Source organism: Ptiloglossa arizonensis, chromosome 8, assembly GCF_051014685.1.
Source record: "Ptiloglossa arizonensis isolate GNS036 chromosome 8, iyPtiAriz1_principal, whole genome shotgun sequence".
Classification (NCBI taxonomy): domain Eukaryota; kingdom Metazoa; phylum Arthropoda; class Insecta; order Hymenoptera; family Colletidae; genus Ptiloglossa; species Ptiloglossa arizonensis.
In genome coordinates, this window is record NC_135055.1 from 8,489,399 (window position 1) to 8,503,602 (window position 14,204).

Consider the following 14,204-nt stretch of genomic DNA (forward strand, 5'->3'; position numbering starts at 1 on the left):
ATCAACATTGATAAGGCTGAGCCCACAATGATAAGCCCGATCCGATCAACTGCTAGTTTTCCATTAGGAAACCATTTATTTTTAAAGAAAATTCTGATAGAATAGCATTAAATATCAAGTTTAATTTCGCACCATCCCACTCTATTTGTCTTAGGCATTTATCTCTGGTCTTCTTTTGAATCTTCGTTTCAAGATCTGTGTTACGTAGTATTTCCACCTTAATTCTAACTCTGGGTGGAGTTTTATATCTATCGTCACTGATTTTATAGGATTTTTACCCAGAATTGCTATTAGATCATTGCTCAAGTCAGTGCTGGTATTCGGATCTATATATTGGGTTGTTTGGAAAGTCATTTCGTTTTTTCTTTTGGTGAAAATGAAACACGATTTTTTTAGAGTGTATAAAAATTTTATTAAATTATATATTCTCCATTTTGGAAAATGAAATGACTTTCCGAATAACCCAATATTTTCTTTTAAGCCTGTTTCTGGTTTATTTGGGTCTTTTCGCTTTCTTCCGTTACAGGATCTGTGTATTAGAAAATTTCTTATGTGCTCCCTTGTTTAATTAAGCATCTAATATGTTTTACTTCAAGTATAAATTTATTGATACAATTAATACAATCAACATGTTTTACCACTCGTGCGAGCTCACCGATCTTTATTTCACTTTTGTCAACCTCGTTCTCTAATTCAGACGGAATTATGTTTTCATTTATCTCCTCTAACTTTGCAATCTTTTTCTTCAGTTTTAATGGATTTTTAAATAACGAATCAATCTATTCTGTGCGTTTTTTTGACACAATTAACAGGCACGAACTCTTTGTGACACAATATAAAACGTTTCATTTTCTCATACGAGGGAATAGTCCAACAATAAGCACAAAGACAATGAACAAAGTTGGCAGAAATGTCCAGGAAGCAGTGTCTCCAGTTTCAAATGTTTTTCTCTGAACGGTACATTTAGATGCAACCACAAATTTAATCTCGAAAATGAGACATGAAATATAATCCGGCACAACGAAAACAACAGTCTGGAGTGAAAATTCAGTTTATTATAAATATGAGAGTTATATATAGTTACATTTGTGAATTCTTTTAATATTTAAAATGTCTCTCTCTCATTGCGCACAAGCAAAGATAACCACGTTTCTGTGCAGTTAAGGCGATTCCATTTTGCGAACTGCTGCGGCAACCATATTTCCAGCTTTACCACTATTCGCATTTTTCTTTAAAATATTCGAATGGTTGTCATTGGAATGTTTAAGATTTGTGAAATTTCTTATACTGATCAAACTTTTTGTTTCGTTCACCAGATCACGGATTCTGTTCTCGCCTACCTCAAGTGGATGCACGGAGCGTGGCTGATTTTTCAAATTAAACCATGAGACGCCGAAGATGAGTACGCGTTTTGCCGATGATTTTACACTGCGTCGAATATAAATTACTTATAATTTACCGATTCGTTGCTCTCGAACGTGTTCTGTAGATTGAACGGAATCTAGTAACCTTAATGTTACTAGATTCCTGTAACCTTAGTCACTTTTATCGTTCTGTGTTTATAAAAGACAACACGAGGAACAAAAACGACTTATACGAGAAGACTCAATAGTATTTGGCTCGTGGAAAAGAATTTGCTGCAACAAGTTTATTGCGTTCTACAGAGTTTTGCGAATTGGGCTTTCAGCTATTCAGTCGATTCGGTTTTGGAAAACAGATCTGGATTTTGAGAAAGTAATTTAAAAGAAACTGTTCGCTTATATCAGCTCATCTGCAGTCGTTGCAGAATATAGACATTAGGGGATCATTTATCTTACTTACGCGATGGGCGATGAGTCGGACCCATTACAGTCACCAGGGACCGAAGTTGCTCCATCCTGATCTAGTTTCTTCTACGGCGCCGAATCTCCGCTTTTGGACATCAATATTCATTACGTGTAACTACACTGCTCTGTTCAACCAGTCGTTATTCTTCTATGTTCATCGATTAATATTTAGAAGCTTCGATTGACCAATCGTTTCGTGAACAAGGTGCAAGTTAATCGCGGTAGGTATTTAGCTACATTTGCTTGCGACAACTGCAGTAAGTTGTCATTGCACATTGGTGAAACATTTAACAGGATTGACTTTTCGTTAGCGTCAGTACAATTAAGTATAATACTTTCGAGGATCGATGTTTTGCTACGCTTGCGGAATGTACTCAGTGTTTGGATCTTTATTATTGAAATAAGAGAACGTTTGAATATATAATATGTAACTGACTTGTGTATCCAGATCATATGGTTTCATTTTTTGTACCAGAATTAAGAAAGATACAGATAACGGTAAAACACTAGGACAGTAAATACAATAATGTTTTTCGTAACTAAAATTTATTGATCTTGATAAACATGTACAATTAAATGCAAATGTATCTGTATTAACCGTTTGGACTTGAAAGGAGATCCTGGGTCGTTACCTAATTCATTATACTTTTTCCATTGCAAGAAAACTTCGTGGCTTGGAATTCAAATTGAAATTTAAGTATTATACTCTCGTAAGATGTAAACATATTTATGCGAAGTATTGAAATAAAAATGTTCCATTCTAGATTAATTTTGCGATTTAAAAGATTCGATCGAGAAGCCAGTTTCTGGTAGCAAAACAACTTCGAGTGCAAAAGGTTAAGAACGTAGTCGAGTTTCAAAATTTGGAAAATTAACTTGCCATTAATCTAATATTTCCAGGAAATTAATACCTTCGAGAGTTCGAAATTCACACTGCCTATTGTTGGTTATTTGGTGAATGTTCTGTTAAATTACAATAAAAAATATTGATAATCACGAGAGTTACATTGAATTACATAAATGGTAGTTTCTTTCATGCTCGACAGATTTATAATTTAGAACTATACATATTCCATATATTGGAAATAGAATGTAAGATAAAAGTTTTATCTTCATTTTATCAAGAAAATATGTATTATAATCATTAATATTTTTAATATTATTCATAGCGAAGTGTCATTTATCGACAATAATACAAATCCGCTTATTTTCATTTTTATCGAGATAAACTCTATATAATTATAATTTACATTCAAATAAGTTACGTTAGTATTGAAACAAGTATAACTTTCATGTTTGCTTACATTACAAATTTTCCGGGGAAAGGGACGTAATATTCGTACCAGGGACGTCTATCTTGTTATTTTACCGAACGCCTTATCAGTTCTGAAATAAACAATTCTTTTGCGAATGTGATACAACCAGATCACTGTAGATAATTTGTTCAAAAACTATTTCAAAAGAACATATTAAAATAATAATAACAGTTTACACGCAATGATCCGGCAATTTTCTCCGAAGCACATTCACTGTGCTTGTAATTGAAATAGCTTTATGGTTTCCTGCATATTGAATGGAAATTTAAAAAATAACGATGACTAACCTCCTCTCCAAATTGCAGGGTTCGAGCAGTCGGGTTCGACGTGTCTACACGGGCATAGTCCATTCGATAGTCTTGTATTGGGCCCCCATTTAAAAAATAACGATGACTAACCTCCTCTCCAAATTGCAGGGTTCGAGCAGTCGGGTTCGACGTGTCTACACGGGCATAGTCCATTCGATAGTCTTGTATTGGGCCCCCATTTAAAAAATAACGATGACTAACCTCCTCTCCAAATTGCAGGGTTCGAGCAGTCGGGTTCGACGTGTCTACACGGGCATAGTCCATTCGATAGTCCTGTATCGGGCCCCCATTTAGACGCCCTAGTCGCCTCCCGACATAGCATAATACTGATCTGTTGGCTTTGTGGATCGCTGGCGGTTACAGGACTGTGTCCTATGAGGCGCTGACCGTCTTGTCGGGGTTTGCCCTGGTGTATTTGCTCGCGGGCTCGCAAGCGGCTTATTACAACAACCGTTGCGAGTCCCGTGAGCGTGGACAGATCCTGATGGGATGCGAAGTTGAAGCCCATAAGCTCCAGGCTTGACTGCGTCCATGCTGCTGCAGTGGCAGTCAACGTCTGGCTTAGCCCACTGTTAGCTAGCGGACTGTTGGGTCTGTCCAGTCAATCCTACCGAAGTAGCTGAGAAGAGGTTTCGATAGTCTCACTTACCGTACGATACAGATGCTTTCTGGGTATGGTTGCTTCGGCCAGCACGTGGACCGTACAGGTAAGGAAGCAACGACGCACTGTCGACATTGTCCTGGCAAACAGGATACTGTACACCTTGGGGGTGTAGCCCTCCTGGGCAGGTGAACTTCACAGCTACTGCAATCTACTATCCGTAAACAATTGAATTAACTCGACTGAATAATGTATACCGAACAACTCATCTTCTAAGAAGTGTTTGGATACAGTGTGATTCGCCTAACTTAATGAACTTATATTACTCTCAAACTCCTTGTTGTATCAAATATCGCATACGGGTTATAAGTGATCGTAGTTAGTCAGCGATATTCTCTTTCGAAACAAATGATAACTTTATTTTCAAATACAAGCTGAATAATAGGTATATAATCGGCGAAGTGAAAAGTTTTGAGCGTTTTTCGTTAGATGGCTTCAGTGAGCTATATCCCACGATGTACACGTTGCATATTGTCATTTTATACTGCGACTTGAAGGCGACACAACGCTTTAAAAGAAAGTTCTCTGACAGTTTTGTGTTTAGCGAATCCAGTTGTGTGTTAGAGCGTTCCAAAATGGAGGTAAAGAAAAAGAAAATTCGATACGTTCTTCGGTACAACTACGACCAAGAGGAAAAAGCGAAGCAAGCGGTTAAAAAAATTTGTGCTGTTTATGAACCCAATACAGTATCGAGTCCACCAGCAAAGCAAAGCTTGACAATAGTTATCGAACAAAACGGTGTATATTTGATCTAAATCCGAAAATTCTAACTTTCTTAATTTCATCGTCGAAATAAAGAGAAAAACTCTCAGAACTTTTTATTTCATCTAATATAATTGGGGTGTCCTCTTATTACCAGCAAGAGCAGTAAGAGGTCCACCTACTTTAAAACACGCTGCTGATCTCACGGAGAAGGAAGGGTATCCCCCTAATAATATAAAATAAGTGCCATGGATGAGTCACCTTCTGTCCCTATGCCACTGAGCTCAGGTACAGGGTCTTGGGTGTTCACTGGAAGAAAGACAACAGGACAGTTTGGCTCTACCTCACAGCTGTGCGTCTTGACACCGTGATATTGGGAGGGGGTGGTAAACGTCCCCCTCTGAACGTAGACACGGATCAGGTGCGGATACTGTATGCAATTCCTGTATGCAATTCCCGGTGTCCGTCCAAAGTCGTGCGAGTATGGTCATCGTGAGGGTTTTGGTTGGTAGGCACCTGGTGGTCCCCAATTGTGGGAAATCTCACACTACCCTTGACTCCAATCCATGTGGTCGGAAAAGTTCCCCCACGTAAAAAGAAATATTTAAACATGGTGTTATCTACTGACATCTATTTTGGTGTTATCTTGTCATTAAGAGAACTGACCTATGTGTCGCTATGGTGGCATTCTAACAGCTTAGGGCTGAACATTTGTTTCCAATAACAGGGTGTCTGCTTCAGATGCTGATTCAAGATATTCGAAGTATACGTAAATAGATAATTATATGTATATAGTGATGTACGTGGCGACTCCAAACGTTACGATACGTAAAACGTATAAATTCAGTATTATATTCTCAAATTTAAAAAAAAAGTAATTTCAATGTTGACGAAACAACGGGAAAGCATTTTAGAATACTGTAGAATCGACACCCAGAATCTTCTAACAGCTCCATTTTTTTAGGAGAGCTCGTTTAAATTTCAAACGATGCAGTTTGTAAAGCGCAGTAGAGAAAAGTGTAGTAATCCTGGTTACCTAAGCAATAAATACTATAAAATTTGAAGAAGGTACAGGGTTGTTAATTTTTTATGTTACGCGATAGATTGTACTGTCTCGTTCTTATTAATACAGCCTGGAATTGTCCCTTTAGTGGGTCATTTTTATTTATAAAAGAGATAAAACATTTGTTAAATTAATTAAAAATTCTATTGTTCCTCGTTTCAATATACTTAACTGCTACAGAAATTACTAATGTAACTTTCAATGGTATCCCATTCTGAATACTGTTCATGTTCCCATTGACCTTTTTTCATTTCTCTTTAATAATTATGCTACCTCACGAATGGGCATTGTCCCCTTACTAATTACCTTTACGGTCTTTAATAATTTTTCGCGACTCCATTCGACATTCTTTAATTCGCTTACATAACCGTGTCACAACCAAAAAAAAGACTAATGTTGAAAGCTGCATGACATTTCGTCTGGTATTACCCATATTGTATATTCAGATATTTAAGGTAATATATGAAGTTAAATTGAACTATCACCAAGTACCGAAACAATTCTCTATTCAACGTGACTATTATTAATAATTTGTATTAATTTCAGGTACTTATTTACCTTAATTAACAATCAACCACTGTTATAAAGTTACGTTAAAAAATAAACGTTCACGGATTAATTTATAACGAAGACTGCTAAAATCATGGAAACGATAATTATTAGCTATCTATTAGCTAATCTATTAGCAATCTGGAATTACCTCGTGTCCTCTAATATTCGAAAAAAATAAAAATTGTCGTTAGTAAACTCTAGAAAGTGAATCTATTTCGAAATTCTAACATTCGTCGGAGAAATTGTTTGTGTTAAAAAAAATGTTGAAAAACTGTGCAATCTATTGAAGAAAATAAGAACCGGACGGTATAGAATTTTCTCTCTTTAATTAAACGTCACTCGAGCGTCGTTATAATTTAATTTCCAGAAGGGGGACATCAGAAGAGGATTGCGTAACATAGTGCGTTTCGGTTCGTCGATCAAAGTGCCAGAATCGTTTCGAACATATATACGCAAGAATTCTCCCTGCTGATTTCGGATGACGGTTCGTACGGTTAACTAAGCACCTTTATATGCTCACGAGCACGTAACGAGACTACTCCCGGAGCTGACTTTAATATCATTGTCCTGAAACAATCCTGTAGTTGAATGTCCTGGTGATGCAGTGAACCGATTCCTGGATCGGTAAAGAGAGAAATATACGAAACGGTTGTGAAATGATGAAGAAATTATATAATACATTGAAGTTAGTTAGTGGAACGAGCATTTTATTTGTACGTCGAAACTGATTTATGCAAAAACGTCGAGTTAAGTAATTTCATTTCAGCTCACCTATCATTGCAAAGTGTGAGAATTTTAATCTTCGTTTCACCACACCTGAATCTTTTCAGAGAGACTTTTGTATTTTTTCATCATACCGTTGATACAACTTTCCTCGGAAGTTGAAAAAGAACTCTAAAGGTACGATAAAATGATACAATTTTTATTAATATTTGTGCAAGGAAGGTTGAATTAGAGTTATTTTAGGTTCCAAAAATGGACTCTTTTATGGTTGTCTGAACTGTATAAATTATGGATACCGAAAACTTAGTGTTTTAATCGTTGCTTGTACCATATCGAAGAAGAAAAAGTTTATATTATAATTAAAATTTATAATATAAATATTTATATTATAATTACAGAAGTTTATTATATTACGCTTTATCTGAAAAGGTCAAATCCTTGAATGTAGTCCTTTCAACGAAAAAAATAATTTCACCTTTTAGTCTGACTGAATTACATAGATATAACGTTTAAAATTACATAGATATCCATTACATAGATATATAGGACACCTTATCATTGTGGATGTATTTCATGACACAAGAATATCTAGCCAAAAATTTTTGTCATATTCTTTCTCTAATATTTACATTGGTATATGTAATTTTCACATTGATGTATAATAATTTTCCTTTCGGAGAGTTTCTCACGTTAAAAGAAAGAAAAAGCCAATCCCCCGTCCCTCCTTTCGTTACGTATCATTTAAAAAGCCAAACGAGGAATTGTAAAAGGTTCATTGCGATTACCAACAGGAGTCTTATGGTAAGATGAGTATCAGGTATCTCGAATTCGCCAGACCCGTCCTGCAGCAAAAACAGTAAGCTGCAGTCCCTGAGGGGACTTTCACGTGAGACTTGGCGATCGGTTTGTTGTTCGGGTACAATACACGGTTTATAACCACGTAGATCAACTGTTTAAGACATTCTCGTGTGTCGTATGTGCAGGAGTTTACGTGTAAATCACTATTAACATTTCTATGATCGAAATAGAAAATACTAATACGCGTTCCTCGAATATTCGGCGAGATAATGTTATTCTGAAATTTTTGCGCTCTGTGACCTTATCCGAGAATTGTTTGATATAGTAGTAGAAATTATTGGGTTGTTCGGGAAGTGATTTCGTTTTCCAAAATGGAGAATGTATAATTTAATAAGATGTTTATACACTCTAAAAAAATCCTGTTTCATTTTCACCAAAAAGAAAATGACTTTCCGAACAACCAAATAAATGTCTCGAGAACCGTTTCAATGCTTTCTACGATGATACACACACATACACACACACACTGTGAACATTGAATTCGATAAAAAATTTCGAGGCTGCATTTATAAGGAACACAATTTTGCTCGACCACTTATTTGATTTTTTTAACAGAATGATTATAATCTCGTGATTTTTACCTGTTTCATATTAATCGTGTTACGTTTCACAACTATTGGTGGAGTGCTACGAACAAAAGACACGGTAGACTTATGTAGTAACTTGACGTGAATCAAGGAAAAAATAAATCTACCTTTCGTTTCTATTTCAAGTAGATTGCCTTATACAGAGGATAGAATTAATAGGTCAGCCGTGGTTATTTTACAACCGTGGCTTGCGACAAAGAAGCCTCAGTATCCTTAAATATCCTGAAAGGCAAGAAAAGTTCAAGCACATCGGGGTCAGAACTATCGATCTTCCCGACCTACGTTTTTGTTCCCGTTTCCGTTACTTCCGAATTACAATCTGCCTTCTAAGGTGCTTTTAAAGTCGAACGTTTAGCCGGTTTGGCTAAAAACAAGTCCCTTAACTGCGCATACCATCCCGATGATAAATACATCTTTACTTTTTTAAATTACCGAAGCGAACCCTCGTCTTTTGTAACAATGAGTGCGATACATCTCTGCAACGCTCCCTTCTTTTGTAACCTTGAAAGTTTGTATTATGAATATTAATTTGAGAATTTTTACTGTTCAATTCAATTTCAAATGTTAAAAATCATTTATCAAACGTCAAAGATTGTGAAACTCTACGATACGATGACATTTTGAGCACTTCTTGTAAAGCAGCACCTAACTTGACCCAAATTTTGATCCCTGGTATCATTTCCTGTACTCACAAGGATAGTAAATTATTATTTTAAGCTTATAGAAATTTTTTATAAGAATTCAACTTGCAAATGTTTCTTCTGCTTAACATTTCATAGCCAGGGACGGATAGAATTATATTCGAATAAAAAATGATAAATAAAAACAAAGTATAATGATTGATTCGCGACTTTACTCAATTGTACAGTTCAATTTTTATTTGTTCATTATGAAATATTTAATTCCACAATTCAAATTCTAATTTTTATCCAACGAGTTTATATTTTATTCGTCGTTTGATATTTTAGATAAATATTTTCTCCATCTTTGTAGCGAATTGTTTTCCGTGACAACGGGCTGCTGAATTCTGGTCAACAATGTAAAAGATGCCACAATTTTTTGTGGAATGGTGCAGGAAATAAGAAAGATCATTATTAAATTTCTCTGTTCAGTGGACACGAAATTTCAGAAATATTTACTACTTGCAATCTACATTTTTAGTTTATCTGTTTACTGTATACATATATGCATGCCAAAATTTGTAAGCAAGCTCAAATAAAACACATGCTTATATGATTTTTTGTTATTGTTTTGTGATCCCTGTTGTTCCCATAACCTAAAGGAGGCAGTCAGATAAGTATATTCATTTAAGGATCTCCTGAAATAGGAAGGCGAGATTACTGTATAAATGTGGTATCGTCGATTAATTATAAGTTACAATAAAATATTATGTTTCCATTTTCAATTAACTTAAGAAGAAAAAGAACCGAAAGGCTGAATACTTTGGATTTTCCTAGTTCTTGAAATATTTGTCTCGTAGTAGTCTTCTTGATTAATGGTCTCCTTGGTTTCTGTCTGCCGGACTAAAAGTTTACATTGGCTTATTTTGCTATGACTAATCCGATCTGCATTCCTTCCAGGTTTCAACTTACCAACGTTTGTGCATTATGTGCAAATAAACTTCTTGAATGATGGCTGCAAACGCACCTGGGGTAGGACAAAAGAGATTGGTCACTGTTTAGGTTCCAGATTTTGTTTATATCGAGGAACTTTAGAAATTCTCGTGGAGTTTTTTAAAATATGTGGCAATGGTTGAAATTTGAAATGCTAAAATAGGAAAAGAATGAAAGTGATGACAAAAGTATGCCTTTTTATTTCAAAGCATTCATATTATTCGAAAAAGGGCTTCCATGGTTTGAGGTTGCACATCAACAAGGAGTTGAATTCTATGCAGTTAATTGTGATGCAACATTTTTGTAATTCAGTTGTCGAAAAGATATGAAACTCGTAAATGAAAAAAAATTATTTCATTATACGTGCTCTTTGAATGTATTATTCCTTTATTTTCTCTTATCATTTAATTCAGGCGATTCTCGTTACTCCATTTTGAATTTGTACCACCTTTAACACTCTACCTACATTTTTCTTCATAGATCTTGTTCCATACTTCTTTTTTTCAGTTAATATTTCTTTTTTTTTGTATATCTGCTATTATCTATACTGATTCGCTCATTCTTTCCATATTGCTTACTTTCTTCTTTGCATGTATTTACATATACTTACATATAACCTCACTTTCTGCTTTTCTATGACTTCCTTTCTACTCTACTTTCTTGTTTAATATGAATTGCATATAAGTTTCTTCGTTTCATCTATCCTACCACATGTTACACATATTTTATTCCTAAATTATACATAAATTGTATTCTACCTCTTTTATATGCAACTAGTTTCAATTCACCTAATAAAACTCCACTCTTTGTTATAAGTACATTGTATATTTTTTATTTAAGGACCTTTTCCTGAAATTTACAATTATCACGAGGAAAAATAACTGTTGTGTTATTTGAATTACTATGTCTTCACACTAGTTCGAATAATAAACGTTCCACTATAACACCTAAGATATGTAAATGTCTGATCCTATGATTATTAAATGTGTCATTATTCGAGTAAATGTGAGAGTTACTGAATTTTAATTATTTAAATTGCCTATAGAAATACGATTGCAAATTTTCAACCTCTATATATCTTTTTTTTTCCTCATCTTTCCCGAGATGTATACAAGATGTTCTGCCATTGGTGGTACAACCGGATGAGGTGGCGATACCTCGTAAAAGAATAAGTCGAAAAGGAAAAATAATATTCTTTCATACGAAGCTTCGTTTTCAAGAGAATCGAATTTGAAAATTTATCAAGTACACGTGTATTAAATATAAATTTCACGTTACCGAACTTCTAGTTCTGCTTGTATTTGCGTTTATATACATGGATAACGTTATCTATTTCCTGTCGATGTTACTGTCATTATTATTATCAATTTTTATTATTAATCTCTTTCATTCTGTACCAATGTTACCGTGCACTACGTGAGAATACGTGGACATGCTTTATAATATTAACGCATCTTTTGTAAGTCGTTTGTATCAAGAATGTTATATTATACACTTTCTATGGACGTGTAATTGTGAGAGCAGAGCAAAATCTTCTTAAAAACGGTTTATTTCATTGTGTGTCGAGTAATGATTTACACGGTAGTCGAAGAACGCGCAATGACCGTGGAAAATGAAGTTTTTAAAACAGTTAATAATAATTTTGGCCTAAGTGTCAGGACCCTTTCCAGACTGTACAATATCGATACAATTTATCGCATACTGAGTGAGCACGTAACGCGTGCTTATCATATGTAAAGAGTGCAAGTTCTTGTGTTTCGTGATTATGTTCCGCGAATGGCAATCTGCTCTTGGTTACTAAAACAGATGACTAATAATCGAAATCTTTTGTTGTGTATCTTATGGATAGACGAAGCAAAATTTAAGCGCAATGGAACTTTCAATGTGTATAATTCCCATTAGTGGTCGAATGAAAATCCTTGTATTATTTTAACAGTAGAAAGTTCTTTTCAAGAAATATGGAGCGTTAATATTTAAGCTGGGATCGTTAGACATGAAATTGCGGGACCACATTTTTCATCGAAGTACTTAAATGGAATACCATGTCTGAATAAATAAAGGTATTTAAATAAGTACCTTTGAGCACTGTACAAGAAAGTTAATTGTTCAACAGGATGGAGCATTATCTCATTTCACTCAAGAAGTAAAAAATGTTTTAAACAAGTGATTTGAATGTTGAATTGGTCGTGATGGTAAGATACCATCGGATTTAATTTCTTTTTATGGGATTTTATTAAGTTACGGGTGTACTCAACAAACAATAAAAGTATCGAAGAATTCAAGGCGAATACTACTTTGGCTTTTGAAGAATTAAAAATTTGTACAAACATTTACGTTAGATTGCAAGTAGTGAAAAATCATTTAGTTAAGAGATTATAATGTATGTTTGCAATGTAATGGGAAAAATTTCGAATAATTTCTGTGTCAATAAACATTTAGCAGTATAAGTATGTTCAAAGACAATTTTCTGGAAAAAGAAGTTTTACATGAACAAATTTTATTCCTTTTTCTCAATTTATTCTTTTATAAGGTATCAGTCTCCACTCGGTTGTGCCACTAATAACGAAACACTCTGTATATGTACACACATTTATCGAAACAGAAGAAAGAAAGGAAAAAGAACACCAGTGGGTACATCGATTGAAATTAACAATTTTACTCAATTGGTTTCGAAGTTTCCTTAAATTTCGACAAGAATTTCATTCTAGGGGATAGTACAATTTTTTCAACGACGAAGTTTAAATTTCGATTTGCTTTCAAGCTGGCACGCGTTGCCTCAAATTGTATTTGGTCCTGGAATCTTTTGATATTAGAATTTTCTTTCGTTACAGATACAAGCTTCTGTAGAAAAAGCTCGCGTATCGCTGGAAAATAATAGAAGTGAAATACTTATCTTTCGTGAATGGGCAATAAAAGCGTCGCATTGCATTGCTGGGCAAAAGGAAACGAAACACGTGAACAAATTATATTATATCAGAAGCATGTATTGGTATGAAATAAACCAAAACAAGAAAAACGACCGATTATATTCTCGGTGTTAATTTTTCTCTTTCTACAATTATTACAATCCTTAACGTCTTCAAGGATATTTCCACACACGCGTATTTAAATAAATACATTTAGGTTTCAAGTTATTTGAGATACTGTAAGAAGGAAATAATGACGAATATTGTGAATAAATCTGCATTTGTAATTAAATTTCCCAACGATCTAACATGAAAAAACTTACTTCGAATCTTTGTGTGTTCGAAATAAAATAATCCCTCCTTGAAGAAATTAAGTCGTGTATTTATTGTTGATGTGATGTTATACGATAATATAATACTAATTTTCTTAAATAATTCAGAGTGTCTCGAAATTGTTAGGAAACGCAACATGGACTGTTGATTGAGAAATGAATGTAGAAACATAAATTTACAGTGCAAATGTTTATCGTTATATTCCTTCTGAAGAGGATAATGGACGAAATTCTTTCCGCACTTGTGCCCTACCGTTTTCACTTATATAATCGAAGAGTTGCTCGTATTGATTATACCATAACAATAGTGAACAGGGATTAGAGATTAGATTAGATTAGATTAAAAAAGCTAAGCATTTAATAGCTCAGCTTAATGTATCAAAATAGAAATGAATATCTGAATAAACGGTGATTTTCTATTTCAATATTCCAATCAAATTTGCTTTTATTTGTTGTGTGTCGTTCAAAAAGAATTGTCAAGAGGCTGTGTCTTCGCTGATTTCAATGATTTTAAAATATATAATGGAGAATGATGTATCGAACAATTTTTCCACTTGAAAAAATTGGCAACCAGTTTTAGTTTCCGAGATATTTGTAAAAAACTATTGCTACTACTAAATTGAATTCTGCTTGTACGTAGGTAGGTAAATACATGTTCGCAGCAACATATGCGTAAACCTGTGACCGCTGCTCGTTTCTCTTTCTATTGTATTATACTTAGGTAATATAAACGTCACGATGTGATGGCTAGCATGCA

At 34.4% G+C, this 14,204-nt stretch overlaps 1 protein-coding gene across 1 annotated transcript; it reads right to left on the reverse strand.

Annotated features, from left to right (window-relative positions):
- Nucleotides 1–3,123: 3,123 nt before the first annotated feature.
- On the reverse strand, nt 3,124–4,320 carry LOC143150665 (uncharacterized). Its single transcript, XM_076319116.1, has 5 exons — nt 4,309–4,320; nt 4,100–4,262; nt 3,652–4,026; nt 3,430–3,584; nt 3,124–3,212 (listed from the first exon to the last, which is right to left on the reverse strand). The coding sequence occupies exons 1-5, from the start codon at nt 4,318–4,320 to the stop codon at nt 3,207–3,209; spliced, it is 711 nt and encodes a 236-aa protein (XP_076175231.1). The 3' UTR covers nt 3,124–3,206.
- Between the last annotated feature and the right edge of the window lie 9,884 nt (nt 4,321–14,204).

Coding starts and splice junctions, on each gene's coding strand:
- LOC143150665 (XM_076319116.1), bottom strand. Junction 4,027..4,099: donor GAAAGCATCTGTATCGTACG/GTAAGTGAGACT, acceptor ACAGTCCGCTAG/CTAACAGTGGGCTAAGCCAG. Junction 3,585..3,651: donor CCCTGCAATTTGGAGAGGAG/GTTAGTCATCGT, acceptor ATGCCCGTGTAG/ACACGTCGAACCCGACTGCT.